The sequence below is a fragment of the Stenella coeruleoalba genome, assembly GCF_951394435.1.
Source record: "Stenella coeruleoalba genome assembly, chromosome: 15".
Lineage (NCBI taxonomy): Eukaryota > Metazoa > Chordata > Mammalia > Artiodactyla > Delphinidae > Stenella > Stenella coeruleoalba.
Window position 1 is genome coordinate 88,059,626 of NC_137161.1, and position 10,928 is coordinate 88,070,553.

At 62.2% G+C, this 10,928-nt stretch overlaps 1 protein-coding gene across 1 annotated transcript in view; it reads right to left on the reverse strand.

Annotated features, from left to right (window-relative positions):
* The window catches only part of FAM20C (FAM20C golgi associated secretory pathway kinase), a 35,011-nt gene extending 27,036 nt beyond the window's left edge, over positions 1–7,975 (reverse strand). Inside the window, exons 1-3 of the mRNA XM_079944278.1 lie at positions 7,348–7,975; positions 5,413–5,588; positions 1,043–1,121 (exon numbers count right to left, since the gene is read on the reverse strand). Of these exons, the coding sequence (XP_079800404.1) occupies positions 1,043–1,121; positions 5,413–5,588; positions 7,348–7,970 (878 nt within the window). The 5' untranslated portion in view covers positions 7,971–7,975. The remainder of the gene's footprint in view (positions 1–1,042; positions 1,122–5,412; positions 5,589–7,347) is intronic.
* Between the last annotated feature and the right edge of the window lie 2,953 nt (positions 7,976–10,928).

Below are 10,928 nucleotides of genomic sequence, written 5' to 3' on the forward strand. Positions count from 1 at the left end.
GGCACACCCTCCTCCCCGCACAGTTCCATACTCACTGTTGCGACATCAAGAGGCCTGGAAGGGGCCCCTCTACTCAAGCTCCAATCTGAGAGGGCATAGAGGAGCCCACGGTGGCCAGAAAGTTCTATGACGAGCCCCCTCCCCTCCAGAACCTTCCCCAAGGAGCCCACATGCAGCCTAGGCCTCACCTCGCCCACATCACCCCTCATGAACGTTGGGGTTCTGTCCTGTGTGAACCAGGCTGGCCGTCCGCCCTGGTCACGGATAGCTGCTCCTTCTGGGGGGGCCCATGCCCTGGAGCTTTGCCGCAGTCCCCACCCAGCCCAGCAGCCCCACATGACCTGAATGGCCTCACGGGCTTTTGGGGGTGCAACCCATGCTTTAAAAACAATGAACCGTCTCAACAGTGCAAAAAAGGCCCTGTTTGGTAAGGTAGATAGCTAGTGGGAAGCAGCCGCATAGCACAGGGAGATCAGCTCGGTGCTGTGTGATCGCCTGGAGGGGTGGGAGGGAGGGAGACGCAAGAGGGAAGAGAGACGGGAACATATGTATACGTATAACTGATTCACTTTGTTATAAAGCAGAAACTAACACACCATTGTAAAGCAATTATACGCCAATAAAGATGTTAAAAAAAAAAAAAAGGCCCTGTTTGAAACTAGCCAAAGATGGCAAACAACTGGGCCCATGCGGGACAAGCAAGCCCCAGGACCATCAGAGTGGACATCACAGACCACAGCTGCTCATTTCCGGGGTAGTCCCTTCTCCACCAGCCCCACAGTTTTCAGGGGCCACTGAGGGGTTCGTTTTGATTTTGGTAGCAGTTTCTGTTTCATCTAGAATAGGGATCGGGGTCAAATCAGCTGACCCACTAGTTTTAGAAACAAAGTTTCACGGGCATGGCTGTGCGCATTCACAGACATAGAGTCTGGCTGCTCTCGGGCGAGGAGAGCAGAGCTGAGAGGCTGAGACACAGATCACACGACCTGCGCACTCCCGACCACAGCCCCTCGCGCCTGACCCCCACCGGCCCGGCACTTACTTCATGGGTTTGAACAGTGCTTGCCCGTAGTTCTGGAAGGTCATGATGAGCTTGAGTTGTGTGCCCCCCGACTTCATGGCTGCAACAGGAGGGAAAGAATACAGGGTCACCTGCTGCCTTGGGGCAGGCCCGTGAGCTTGATGATGCACTGCTCCAGGCTCTGGGGGGACCCCCGGGTAGCGGTGGCCTGAGGCTGTGGGGTTAGGTCAGGGTATGGGTGCAAATGTGAGGGTCGTGGCGGTGGAGTGGGGAGGGTCCGGGACCAAGGCCCGGGGCAGGCAGATGTTTCAGGGTCAGGAAGCACCAACCAGGGGCTGGAGGAGCCGTGCTGAGGAGGGTGGACGGGGCCTGGGAAAATGGGCCGACGGCAGAGGTGGCGGGAGGTTGCCACACTGGAGGGTTGGGTGTGCGGTGGCCCCAGCTGGCGCCCTAGACGGTGTCTCCGCTTGCCCCGACCTCGGCCCCCTCTGTTGAAGGGGGCTCACCACACCCACCCAGCCTCCCCCATGGGGCTGGGGGCAGGGCTGAGACCCACTCGTCGGTGCCTCAGGGGACTCAGGTGAGCACGGGGACGCCAGCAGGGCCACTGACGTTGTGCCCTTGGCCTCGGCCAGTTCATCTGTGAAGTAGGACCAATGTCTGTCCTTAGGGGTCACGGTCAGGACGCTGGTCCAGCTGTTTTCACAGCCCCTGCCTTGATTTAAGGGTCAGAAGAAGTGAGGCCTGGCCCAAGGACGGCTCAAGTTTGGAGAATGTGACACCAGGAGCCGCTGGGTTCTCTGTTCTCCCCGCCCACCCCAGAGCCATGGAGAAAGGCAAGAGCGTGTCCATTTACAGGCACTGAGGGGCCAGCCCCATGGGCACCTGCCCCATGTAAGCCTGTGCCCCGGCCTGGGTCCTCGGCCCAACTTGGGGGTGCAGCCCAGACTTCAGGCCATGACACAGGCCCCAGGATGTTTGAGAAGCAACAGCTTCCGGCCTGGACTATGCCTGACGCCGTGATTTGCTACCCTCCAGCTCACCCTTATGGGGCAGTTCTGAACGGGGAGCCTTGACGGAGCTGTTCTGAGGGAAAGCATTGGGGGCCTCGCAGGACCTGTTCTCATCGCCACACCACTTCTGGGCTCACGTTCCAAGACTGAAGTGACCATCTGGGTCAAGACACAGCCCAGAGCTGGGGGCGGAGATGTGCTGACCATGGGCAAGGCTGCCCTCCCGGAGGCCTGTCCCCCGATTTGCAGGGTGGGGTCAGGAGACGGGCTGGATTTCTAGCTCTTCTTCCACTTTAAGCTCAAAAGGACGGACGGCGCTGTTGAACCCTGACTCCCAAGGCAGGTTCCCGGCTCCCATGGGGCCTCCGAGGGCTGCATCCCCCCAGGCCACAGCAGTGCCAGGGCCAGGGCCTCCAGCAGCAGACAGCTCTTGTCCAGGGACCCCGGTCTGCAAGCCCACCCAGTGGCTCTGCTAAGCTAAGGGCCCAGTCAGAGGCTGCTGTCTCAGCAGCTGGGTGTCCAACAAAAACGACCAGCTGGATGTGGGGGCAGACACCCCTGGGGACGCCTGCAGCCTGGCCGGGCCAGCCCTCCCCTGCTCCCCGCCCAGCAGAAGCCTGGGCCTGGACACTTGCAGCCATGCTCCCGGGGGCTCCACTGGGCTCCAGGTGAGAAGATGTCCTGCTTCCTCAGGAAGAGGGGCCTCCTCTCAAGTGTGAACTTGCTGGGAGCACCTCCAGGCACAAAGCCGCACACAGTGGGGCTGAGCGTCCGGCGGAGGCCTTCAGCAGGCTCCAGCTTGCCCAGTGCTGGCCGCCCCACGCGGAGGTAACGAGCGGGGACGCTGCCTAGCCTCTGCTCCCACCTCTTCCTCACCAACACCTCTCAACAGCCCTGGGAGGCAGGTTTCACGGGTCCACACTCGTCTTCAAAATCTCTGGGGCAGAAGTGTTCGGGGTTTTGAAGACTTCAGATGACAAGAGTTGCAGGTGGTGTATCCATCCCACAGATCCTGTAGCCCTGAGCGGGTCGGGGGAGAACCCCGGAATTAAATGCACTCCATGGGTACATTCACTCCAAGTGAGAAAAACAAGGGTTTAACAGTCTCTCATTTTAGGCTTTGCCTCCATGTCCGTTCACGTTGGGTCGGGTTTTGCTGTCAAATGGGTTATGATTTCAGATTTGCAAGCTGGAGATTACAGGGTCGAGGATATGACCACGTCTGTGACCCACAGGAGACACGGGGAGGCCCACAGAAGTTAACCCATCTGCCCAGAGTCACGCTGACTCGTGACTGGGGGAGCCGGGACACACCAGGCCTGCTGTTCGCTGTGGGTGATGATACCCGGCGTCCCACCAAGTCAACCTTCCCATACTCGTCAGGCACCTGTGAATGCCAGCCTGGGCTCTGACCGGCCCACGGCCCCAAGGAACATGCTGGGTTAGGACCACCTAGGCCAGGGTAGTCCAGCGGGTGAGATCAGCTCAAACAGCCCACAGGACACAGACGGGCAGGCACTCACCCCAGGCCACCCTGCCAGGCGCAGAGCAAGCCAGAACTCCGGGACGTCAGGCAGCCTAGGCGCCACCGCCCAGGACAGTCGGACCAAAGGGGGTGGGGGTGCCCCAAGGCCAGGCCCCCGGGAGAATGGGGGCTCCTCCTGGTGCCCAGGGCGGGCAAAGCTGCCTGTGAGCCCCCGAGGGCTGTCCTCAGCCTCCGGCGGCTCCCTGGGCTCCTGGGCTCTGCTCTCTGCACAGGGCAACGTCCAGTGAGAGCTGGGAGGCTGTCTGTCCCCTGAGGGCTATGGCGAGCCTGGCTGGCATGTGGGATCCTTGCAGCCCTGTCTCTAACCAAGACCCTGCACAAAGCCTGAGTTAATACTGTACAAGCCTGGGTGCACTGTCCATCTTCTTGAAATAAGATGCAACGTGCCCGAGTCCACTTGACAGATGGGAGACTGGGGCGGACAGCAGCCTGCAAGCATGAATGCTGCACTTCCCTAAACCCCAACTTTAAAATGCTGTTGTCATTTTCCCGAAAGGCCCACGCTCCCTGCCGCCTTCCATCATGGAAGCCTTCGCCCCATTCAAGACCTGGTCCTCCCAGGTGGAGGTCGCCGCCTCGTAATCACTCTCGACTTTATCTGTCCATCGGCATGTGCAGGTCAGGACGCAGCAGAAGCTTGTTGAGGCTGGATTCACCCCCAACTCCCACGGCCCAGAAAGGGGCCCTGGGATGCAGGAGGTGCTCAAGAGAATCCACTGAACGATGACAAACGGTCATCGCATTGGATGTTTCTCGAACAACCTCGTCTGCTCAGGAGAGAAGGGGACACCCCGGCTGTGGCCCCTCCCTTGCAGTCCTCTTCGTCCGCACAGATTGCCTTCCAGCACAGGAGGGGGGCTGGGCGGGGCTGGGGGCCGGGAGGCACTCAGATTCCTCCTGGGCAGCAGGAAGGAGGGGAGACCACCGTCGTGCCCCGGCGAGTTCTCTCTCAGGGTGAACGACCATGTGCCGGGGAGAAGGGTGCTGCCAAGCAGCTCAGCACCGGGCGGAGCACCACAGCCTCTCAAGCGCTCTGGAGACCCGGGCGCCAGCCCCACAGGCGACTCCCGGCTCCCCGGCATCAGCCCAGGTTGGCAGAGCCCCTTCAGCCTCAGGGTGGCCCAGACACCAGTAAGACAGTGCCTGGAACCCCTGCCCCCAGCACGCATGCTCCTGGGGCCTCCCTCCACCCTTCGCGCCTCCCGGGACTGTCCCTCCCACCCAGGGCCTCTGCCCACCCGCTCTGCCCTTGGAGCTATTAGTGACTCATCGGGACCTTCACAAACAGTCGCCTACAGGCCTGAGAACAATGGCGTCAAACCTCCAGGCTCAGAAACCACTGCCGGCACACTTTCCTGGAACCAGTAACTGGATGCCCTGAAACTTCTGATTCAGCAGATCCCAAAGAACTCAGAGGCGTCTCCTCCAAACTACTCCGCGTATGGGGCTCTGCCCTGGGTAGAGCTGAGCCCTAGTCACTCCCCGCCCACACGAACCCCAGGAGCACCAGGTGGGCTCTGAGGCAGAGCCTCCCCAGACAACCAGAAGATGCCGAGCTCTCCAAGGCGTCTCCCTGCAGCTGCCAGGGGGGCCTCTTCTTAACCCGCGGGGGGGACCCGTGGGGCACCCCCCGCAGCAGAACAACAGGACTGGGGGCGGCGTATTGCCCCGCCATGCTCATCTTGCAACAGCAGAAGACGGCCTCCTGCTGCCCCCAAATACTGAGAGCATCGAAGGCCTGCAGGCGCCTCCTCTGGGAAGGCTGCCAGTATAACTCGCCCGCGAGGTGAGGCTCCAGCAAGGAGAGCTGGCCGGGCAGGGAGGTCACCTACCGACACTGGTGATCTTCTGGGCGCCGAGGTCACGCAGCAGGGCCTCCACAGCTGGGTTGTGTCGAGAGTACAACTCATAGCGGTTGATGCCGATGTGGAATTTGAGCCAGTTGGGATAGGAGTCCACGGCCGTGTCCCCTGTGGGTAGGAATTCATCCTCAGGACCTTCGTGTGGCCTGCACAAATGAAGGTGACCCAGGTCAACAGGGAAAGAACAGAACAGCAAGGTCTCGAGATGGATGGGGGAGTTGGCATCGATGCCAAGGTTTTCACTTTGGAGCCAAGCAAACATGGATTTACTCAGAGGTGCCTCTACTCAAACAGGGCCCTGCGACGTCCGCACTTTCTCTGTGGCCGTTGCTCCACCAGCTAATAATATATTTGAAGGCCTGTAATTCTCCCTTACCCCTGGGAGACGCCACAGACAGCTCTAACTAAAGCAGACCAAACCCAGACCGTCAGCGCGAAGCCCCGCCGCCGCCGCGTCTGGCCCAGGGTCACTGAAACACCTGACAAGCATGATGTCAGCCTGGGGTGCGAGGGGCTGCCGGCTTCCTGGGGGCAGATGAGCCCAGTCTGGCGGAAGCCTTCGCTGGGTGCTCTGCCTTGGGACAGCAATGACTCAAGAGGCTAAATTTGATTTTCAGGAAGCAGCCGTGGGTGGGGAGAGAGGAAAGTGGCACTCACTCCAGCCGAGGCCCAAATCGAGGACCTGCTGCCAACGTGGCCCATCCTTGTCTCTTGAGCCAAAGGGCCAGTCTGGGGGAGGACAGGCCCTGTTTGCCGCTGGAGGGAAAAGCGGAACTTGTCTAAGCGCTAATTCACCTGCAAGTGAGGCCTTTTCAGCCCCAAGTTCTGCCCCACAATGGACACGATGGGTTACGAGAAGCTGCCCAAGGGCCCCATCACTGACCACTGGCTCTGGGCTCTGTCTCTCCTACAAAGAGGCCCAGGCCTAGCACACTGCTCTGCCTCTCAAATTTCTGAGCGTTTCCGTGAACCTGGCCAGCAGACAAAGCTCAGAGGCCACTAAACACCTTGGTGTGTTTAGACAGACAACACTGGGTCTGGTCCAACTGCAAAGGAGAAAGGATTTTATGAGATGTTTTGGAAACCTGGCCTTTCCCCTCTGTTGCCTGTGTAACCTTTGCAGGTACTTATTTATCGTGACCTTGCTGTTGGTTAATGTTTCACCGCCCAGGGCAGCAGCATCTGCTTATTTTGATCTGTGTGGCTGAGGAGGGCCTTGCGGGGAGGGGTTAAAGCAGGACAGTTTAAAGAGATGCTCCTGGGGGATGCTACTCGCCCTTTAGGAAGCTGTCACGCCCTTGCAGCCCGGGCAGGGGGAGAACCCCTTGGTTATGCCTCGTGGGGGCCAGCGTGCCCCTCTGCTAATGTTTTCTCAGGGACTGGTTTACAAGTCCCTGAGGACTTGAGGGACTCATGAGGCCTCTCCAGACCTCCCCGACACGCCCAGCAGAGCGGCGTTGCCGAAAGCACCTGCAGGCAGCGGCTTCCCAAGGAAGCGCCTTCACTCACCGCCTGAGTCCCTGTGTGAGCCAGTGACCAGGGCCTTGCGGGCCAGCACTGCTTTCCTGTAAATGCAGAACTCACTCTTCCTGGCTCCTGCCTGCCATGTCTGCCTTCCAGGTCAGTGGCCACAGGAAACAGCTCCCAAAGCACCCAGCAGCCCTTCTCAGGGAGGCAGTCATTCTGGAGACAAAGGCAGTGCCCAGAGCCTGCACGCTGCCCGCCCCACAAAGCTCCCCTTCCTGGGGCCTCTGCCTTGGGGTCCACGCCCTCTGCGAGTCTCTGAGCCTGAGCCTCTTTACACAGCGCCTTGGATGTGCAAGGATCTTTATTCTCAAGGGGCGCTTGGCTGCCTTGGGTGTCGGGCCTGCCAGCACCCACCTCAGCAGCTGCAGCCCCACTCACCAGTCTGGGTTCTCCGCCGCCGCCGCCGCCGCCGCCGCCTTGGGGTTGAACCTGATGTCGCTGTTCACGTTGAAGAGGACATCGTCCTCCGTTAGCGGCGGAATGGCTGCCTGGTACAGTGGGTGCTGGAACAGCCTGGCCAGGAGGGAGCCGTCCCCGCTCGGGCCGGGGGGCGGCACAGGTCCACGCGTGCCGTGGCCTCTGAGCAGCGGCCGGTGACCGGGGTCTAAGGGTCGCAGGGCGCCGGGATCCTGCCCCGGCAAGGCGCCCTCGAGCGGTTCGGCTGCGGGTGGCAGTTTCTCAAGCGAGTGGGACGTGAGGTTGGAGGAAGGGTCGGAGCTGAAGTCCTGCAGGATGCGCAGTGTGTGCTTGTTGGGCCAGCCCGCGTCGCCGGCGGCGGAGGCTGCTGCCGGGGGCTCCCCCGGGCGTCCGCGCGCCTGGGCCCAGCCGGGTGCCGCCGCCTCGGCCGCGGGCTGCGCGCAGGAGCAGCCGGGTTCCCCCGAGGGCTGCGCTCCGCTCCGCTCCAGCTTGGGCAGCAGATCCAGCACGATGTGCAGCGCGCAGGCCACCAGGAACGCCATCAGGATGAGCACGCGGAATCTGCGCACCAGGATCATCTTCATGGCCCGGCGGGCGAGCGGGGCCTGGAACTCCGGGCGCCCCCAGAGCGCGCTCCGCCCGTGCCCTTCTAGTCTTGGCTTGGCACGAACGCGGTGCCGCGGCGCGGATCAAGGTCCATCTGGCGTCGGCCAGCTACTCGTCCCGGGGCTGTCCCACGCGTAGGGCGCCCACCGCCAAAGCGCCCGCTCGCCGGGCCATTTCGGGGCCGCTCCCTCTCGCCTCTCCGGGGCGGCCGCGCCCTCAGCCGGCCGGGCCCAGCGGCCCTCGTCCGCGAAGCTGGGGGCGCAGCTCGGGGAGGCCCCGCGCACGTAGCGGCCCGCTTGGGTCTCCGGGACCGCGGCCGCGCTCATCAGGCGCGCAGGGGCCGGACACTTAGGCCCATCTCGGCCAAGGCGCGGCGGCCTGGGGTGGGGGGTGGAGGCGACCGCGCGGCGCAATCCGATCCGAGGCTCGGCGAAGTCTCTTGCGCTGCTCCGTGGGCCGCGCTAGGCGCCGAGCCGGCCGGGCGGAGAAGGGGCGGCTCCTTCGGGCAGGGCTCGGTTCTCTCACGCTGCGGCCCGCAGGCGGGGACCTGGCGGGGAATGAGGGCGCAGGGCCGCGGGGACCGAGGAGGGGGCGGGAGCGGGGGGGGGGTGGCGCACGGAGCGTCCGGCGAAGTCCCCGGGCAGGTGCACCGGCCGTCTCCGGAGCGCAGCCCCCGCACAGCCGAGCCTCTCCCCGGGCGGTCAGATATCCGAGCGCCGCGGAGCCGCCCCCCGCGTCAGCGCCCGCAGATTGGCGGAGCCGCAGCCCCGCGAGCCCGGGCCTACGCTGCTCCCTCTGTTTTCTCCTCCCCTCGGCCGCGCCCCGCGATGCTCTGCAGCTCCCGGCCCGCTGAAGAGAGGGCGCTTTCTTCCCGCGGTTTGCCCAGAGAAGACAGAGAGCAAAGCAGACGGCGCTGATCCCGCGCTGCGGGTTCTGCCGAGAAGGGCTCCCCGGCCTGGCTGCCGCGCCCAGGACCTCGGCCCACTCGGGGCAGGCCTCCGCCAGCTGCAACCTCTCGGCTCCTCCCCGATAAGCCGAGGGCCAGAACCCAGGCCAAGTCCCTCCCCGGAGGCGCTGGGCGTCTGCGCCGCCGGATGAGCTCCCTCTGGGCGGCGACCTTATGCCCCACGCCCCCGCCTTGGGCGGGTGCCGCGCCCTAGGCTGCCGGCGAAGGGGAGGAGGAGGGGGTGTTGGGGTCGCCACCGCGGGAGACGATGAGAGGAGCGGAGTGTTGGCCCAAATCCGGAGGGGAGGCCCGCACCGGGGCGAGGCTCCTGCACGCTGGAGCCCCATCCCACCTCGAGGGGACCACGCCTGCGCCCTAACTACGGCGGCGCCGGTGCCCCAGTTAGAATTCGCTTGGCACAGAGAGGTGCCCGGTGTGTGCGGGAGGCGGCACCTCCCTCGCTTTGGGCGGGACGTGTGTGTGTGTGTGTGTGTGTGTGTGTGTGTGTGTGTATCAATTGGCCTCGCCAGATGCGCAGAATTGGCCACCTACAGCCAGGGGCGTGGTACTTCTGTGCCCACACAGCTTCTGGACCCCCAGCCCGCAATAGGGAATTTTTTAAAAAATTAATTAATTAATTTTATTTATTTATTTTTGACTGCGTTAGGTCTTTGTTGCTGCGCGCGGGCTTTCTCCAGTTACGGAGAGCGGGGGCTACTCTTCGTTGTGGTGCGTGGGCTTCTCATTGCGGTGGCTTCTTTTGTTGCCGAGTTCGGGCTCTAGGCGCACGTGCTTCAGGAGTTGTGGCTCACGGGCTTAGTTGCTCCGTGGCATGTGAGGTCTTCGCAGACCAGGGCTGGAACCCGTGTCCCCTGCATTGGCAGGCGGATTCTTAACCACTGTGCCACCAGGGAAGCCCCCCAGTAGGGAATACTAATGTGCATTTCGGCCTAAAGTCATAGTTGGGAAGGTAAGTGAACCTGGCCAAAGGAGACGTCACAAACACACCTACCACCAGGCTCACTGCCCCCTGCCCTTCAGGGGCTGAAGTTTCCAAGGACGAAGCCTCTCTGGCAGGACTGAGGGGAGCCAGTCTATGGTGGGAGCCCCGGGGTGGGACCCCTAGTCTCCCATTGACTCACTGTACTGCCTTCTCAGGACTGCAGTTTTCTCTTGCATGGATTCAGGGTCCATTTTCCCTGAGACTCACCATCGAATCTCAGTGCCTGGCCCAGTGCCTGACATTCAGAAGGCGCCCATTAGATACTTGGGGTGAAGGAGGGGAGTCCCAGCGAGCAAGTCAGTGAAATAGATGTTTCTGAGGCCATCTGAAGTAAGTGAAGGGCTGGGCCCTCCCGGAACTGGATCTGGAGGATGTGTTGGGGCCAGGGCTGGGGGGGGGGGGGACGAGAGAATGAAGGTGGACTTGACTGGAAATGGAGCATTTGGGGGCATTTTCATCCCCTGGAGATGGAGCTCCTCCCTCCCTCCCTCTCACACTGACAGCACCATTTGTGTGCAGAAGAGGTAACTTTGGACAAGGGTTACTCAGAGAGGCCAAGGAGATGCTGTGCAAACTGAGATGGAGGTCGAGAAGCACCAACCCCCATCTGGGGGAGGGGGAACCCGGCAGGAAGGAGCTTAGGTCTGTGGTCACCACGGCGTCTGCCTCGGCCTGGGGGTTCTATGGGCTCCAGCGCCCCACCCACCCACCCAGGCCTCCCATGTTCAGTGTCCATGGGGTGGGCGGATCCCATGGACCGTGGACATTAAGAGTGGGGGCCTCACTGGGGCCCCCTGTGCACTTAGCTTACCTCTCCCCCACCCCCATCATTCTCTTGGGAAATATATTATTTGGACCCCACCCCTAGATGGCTCCCGTGCACAGTTCTTGCTTTATCTCAACTATCACCTTGGAAAATCATTGTCTCACTAGCCTCACCCCACTTCCTCTCATCCCGCCACTCTAATTATTTTCCCAGCAACGCCA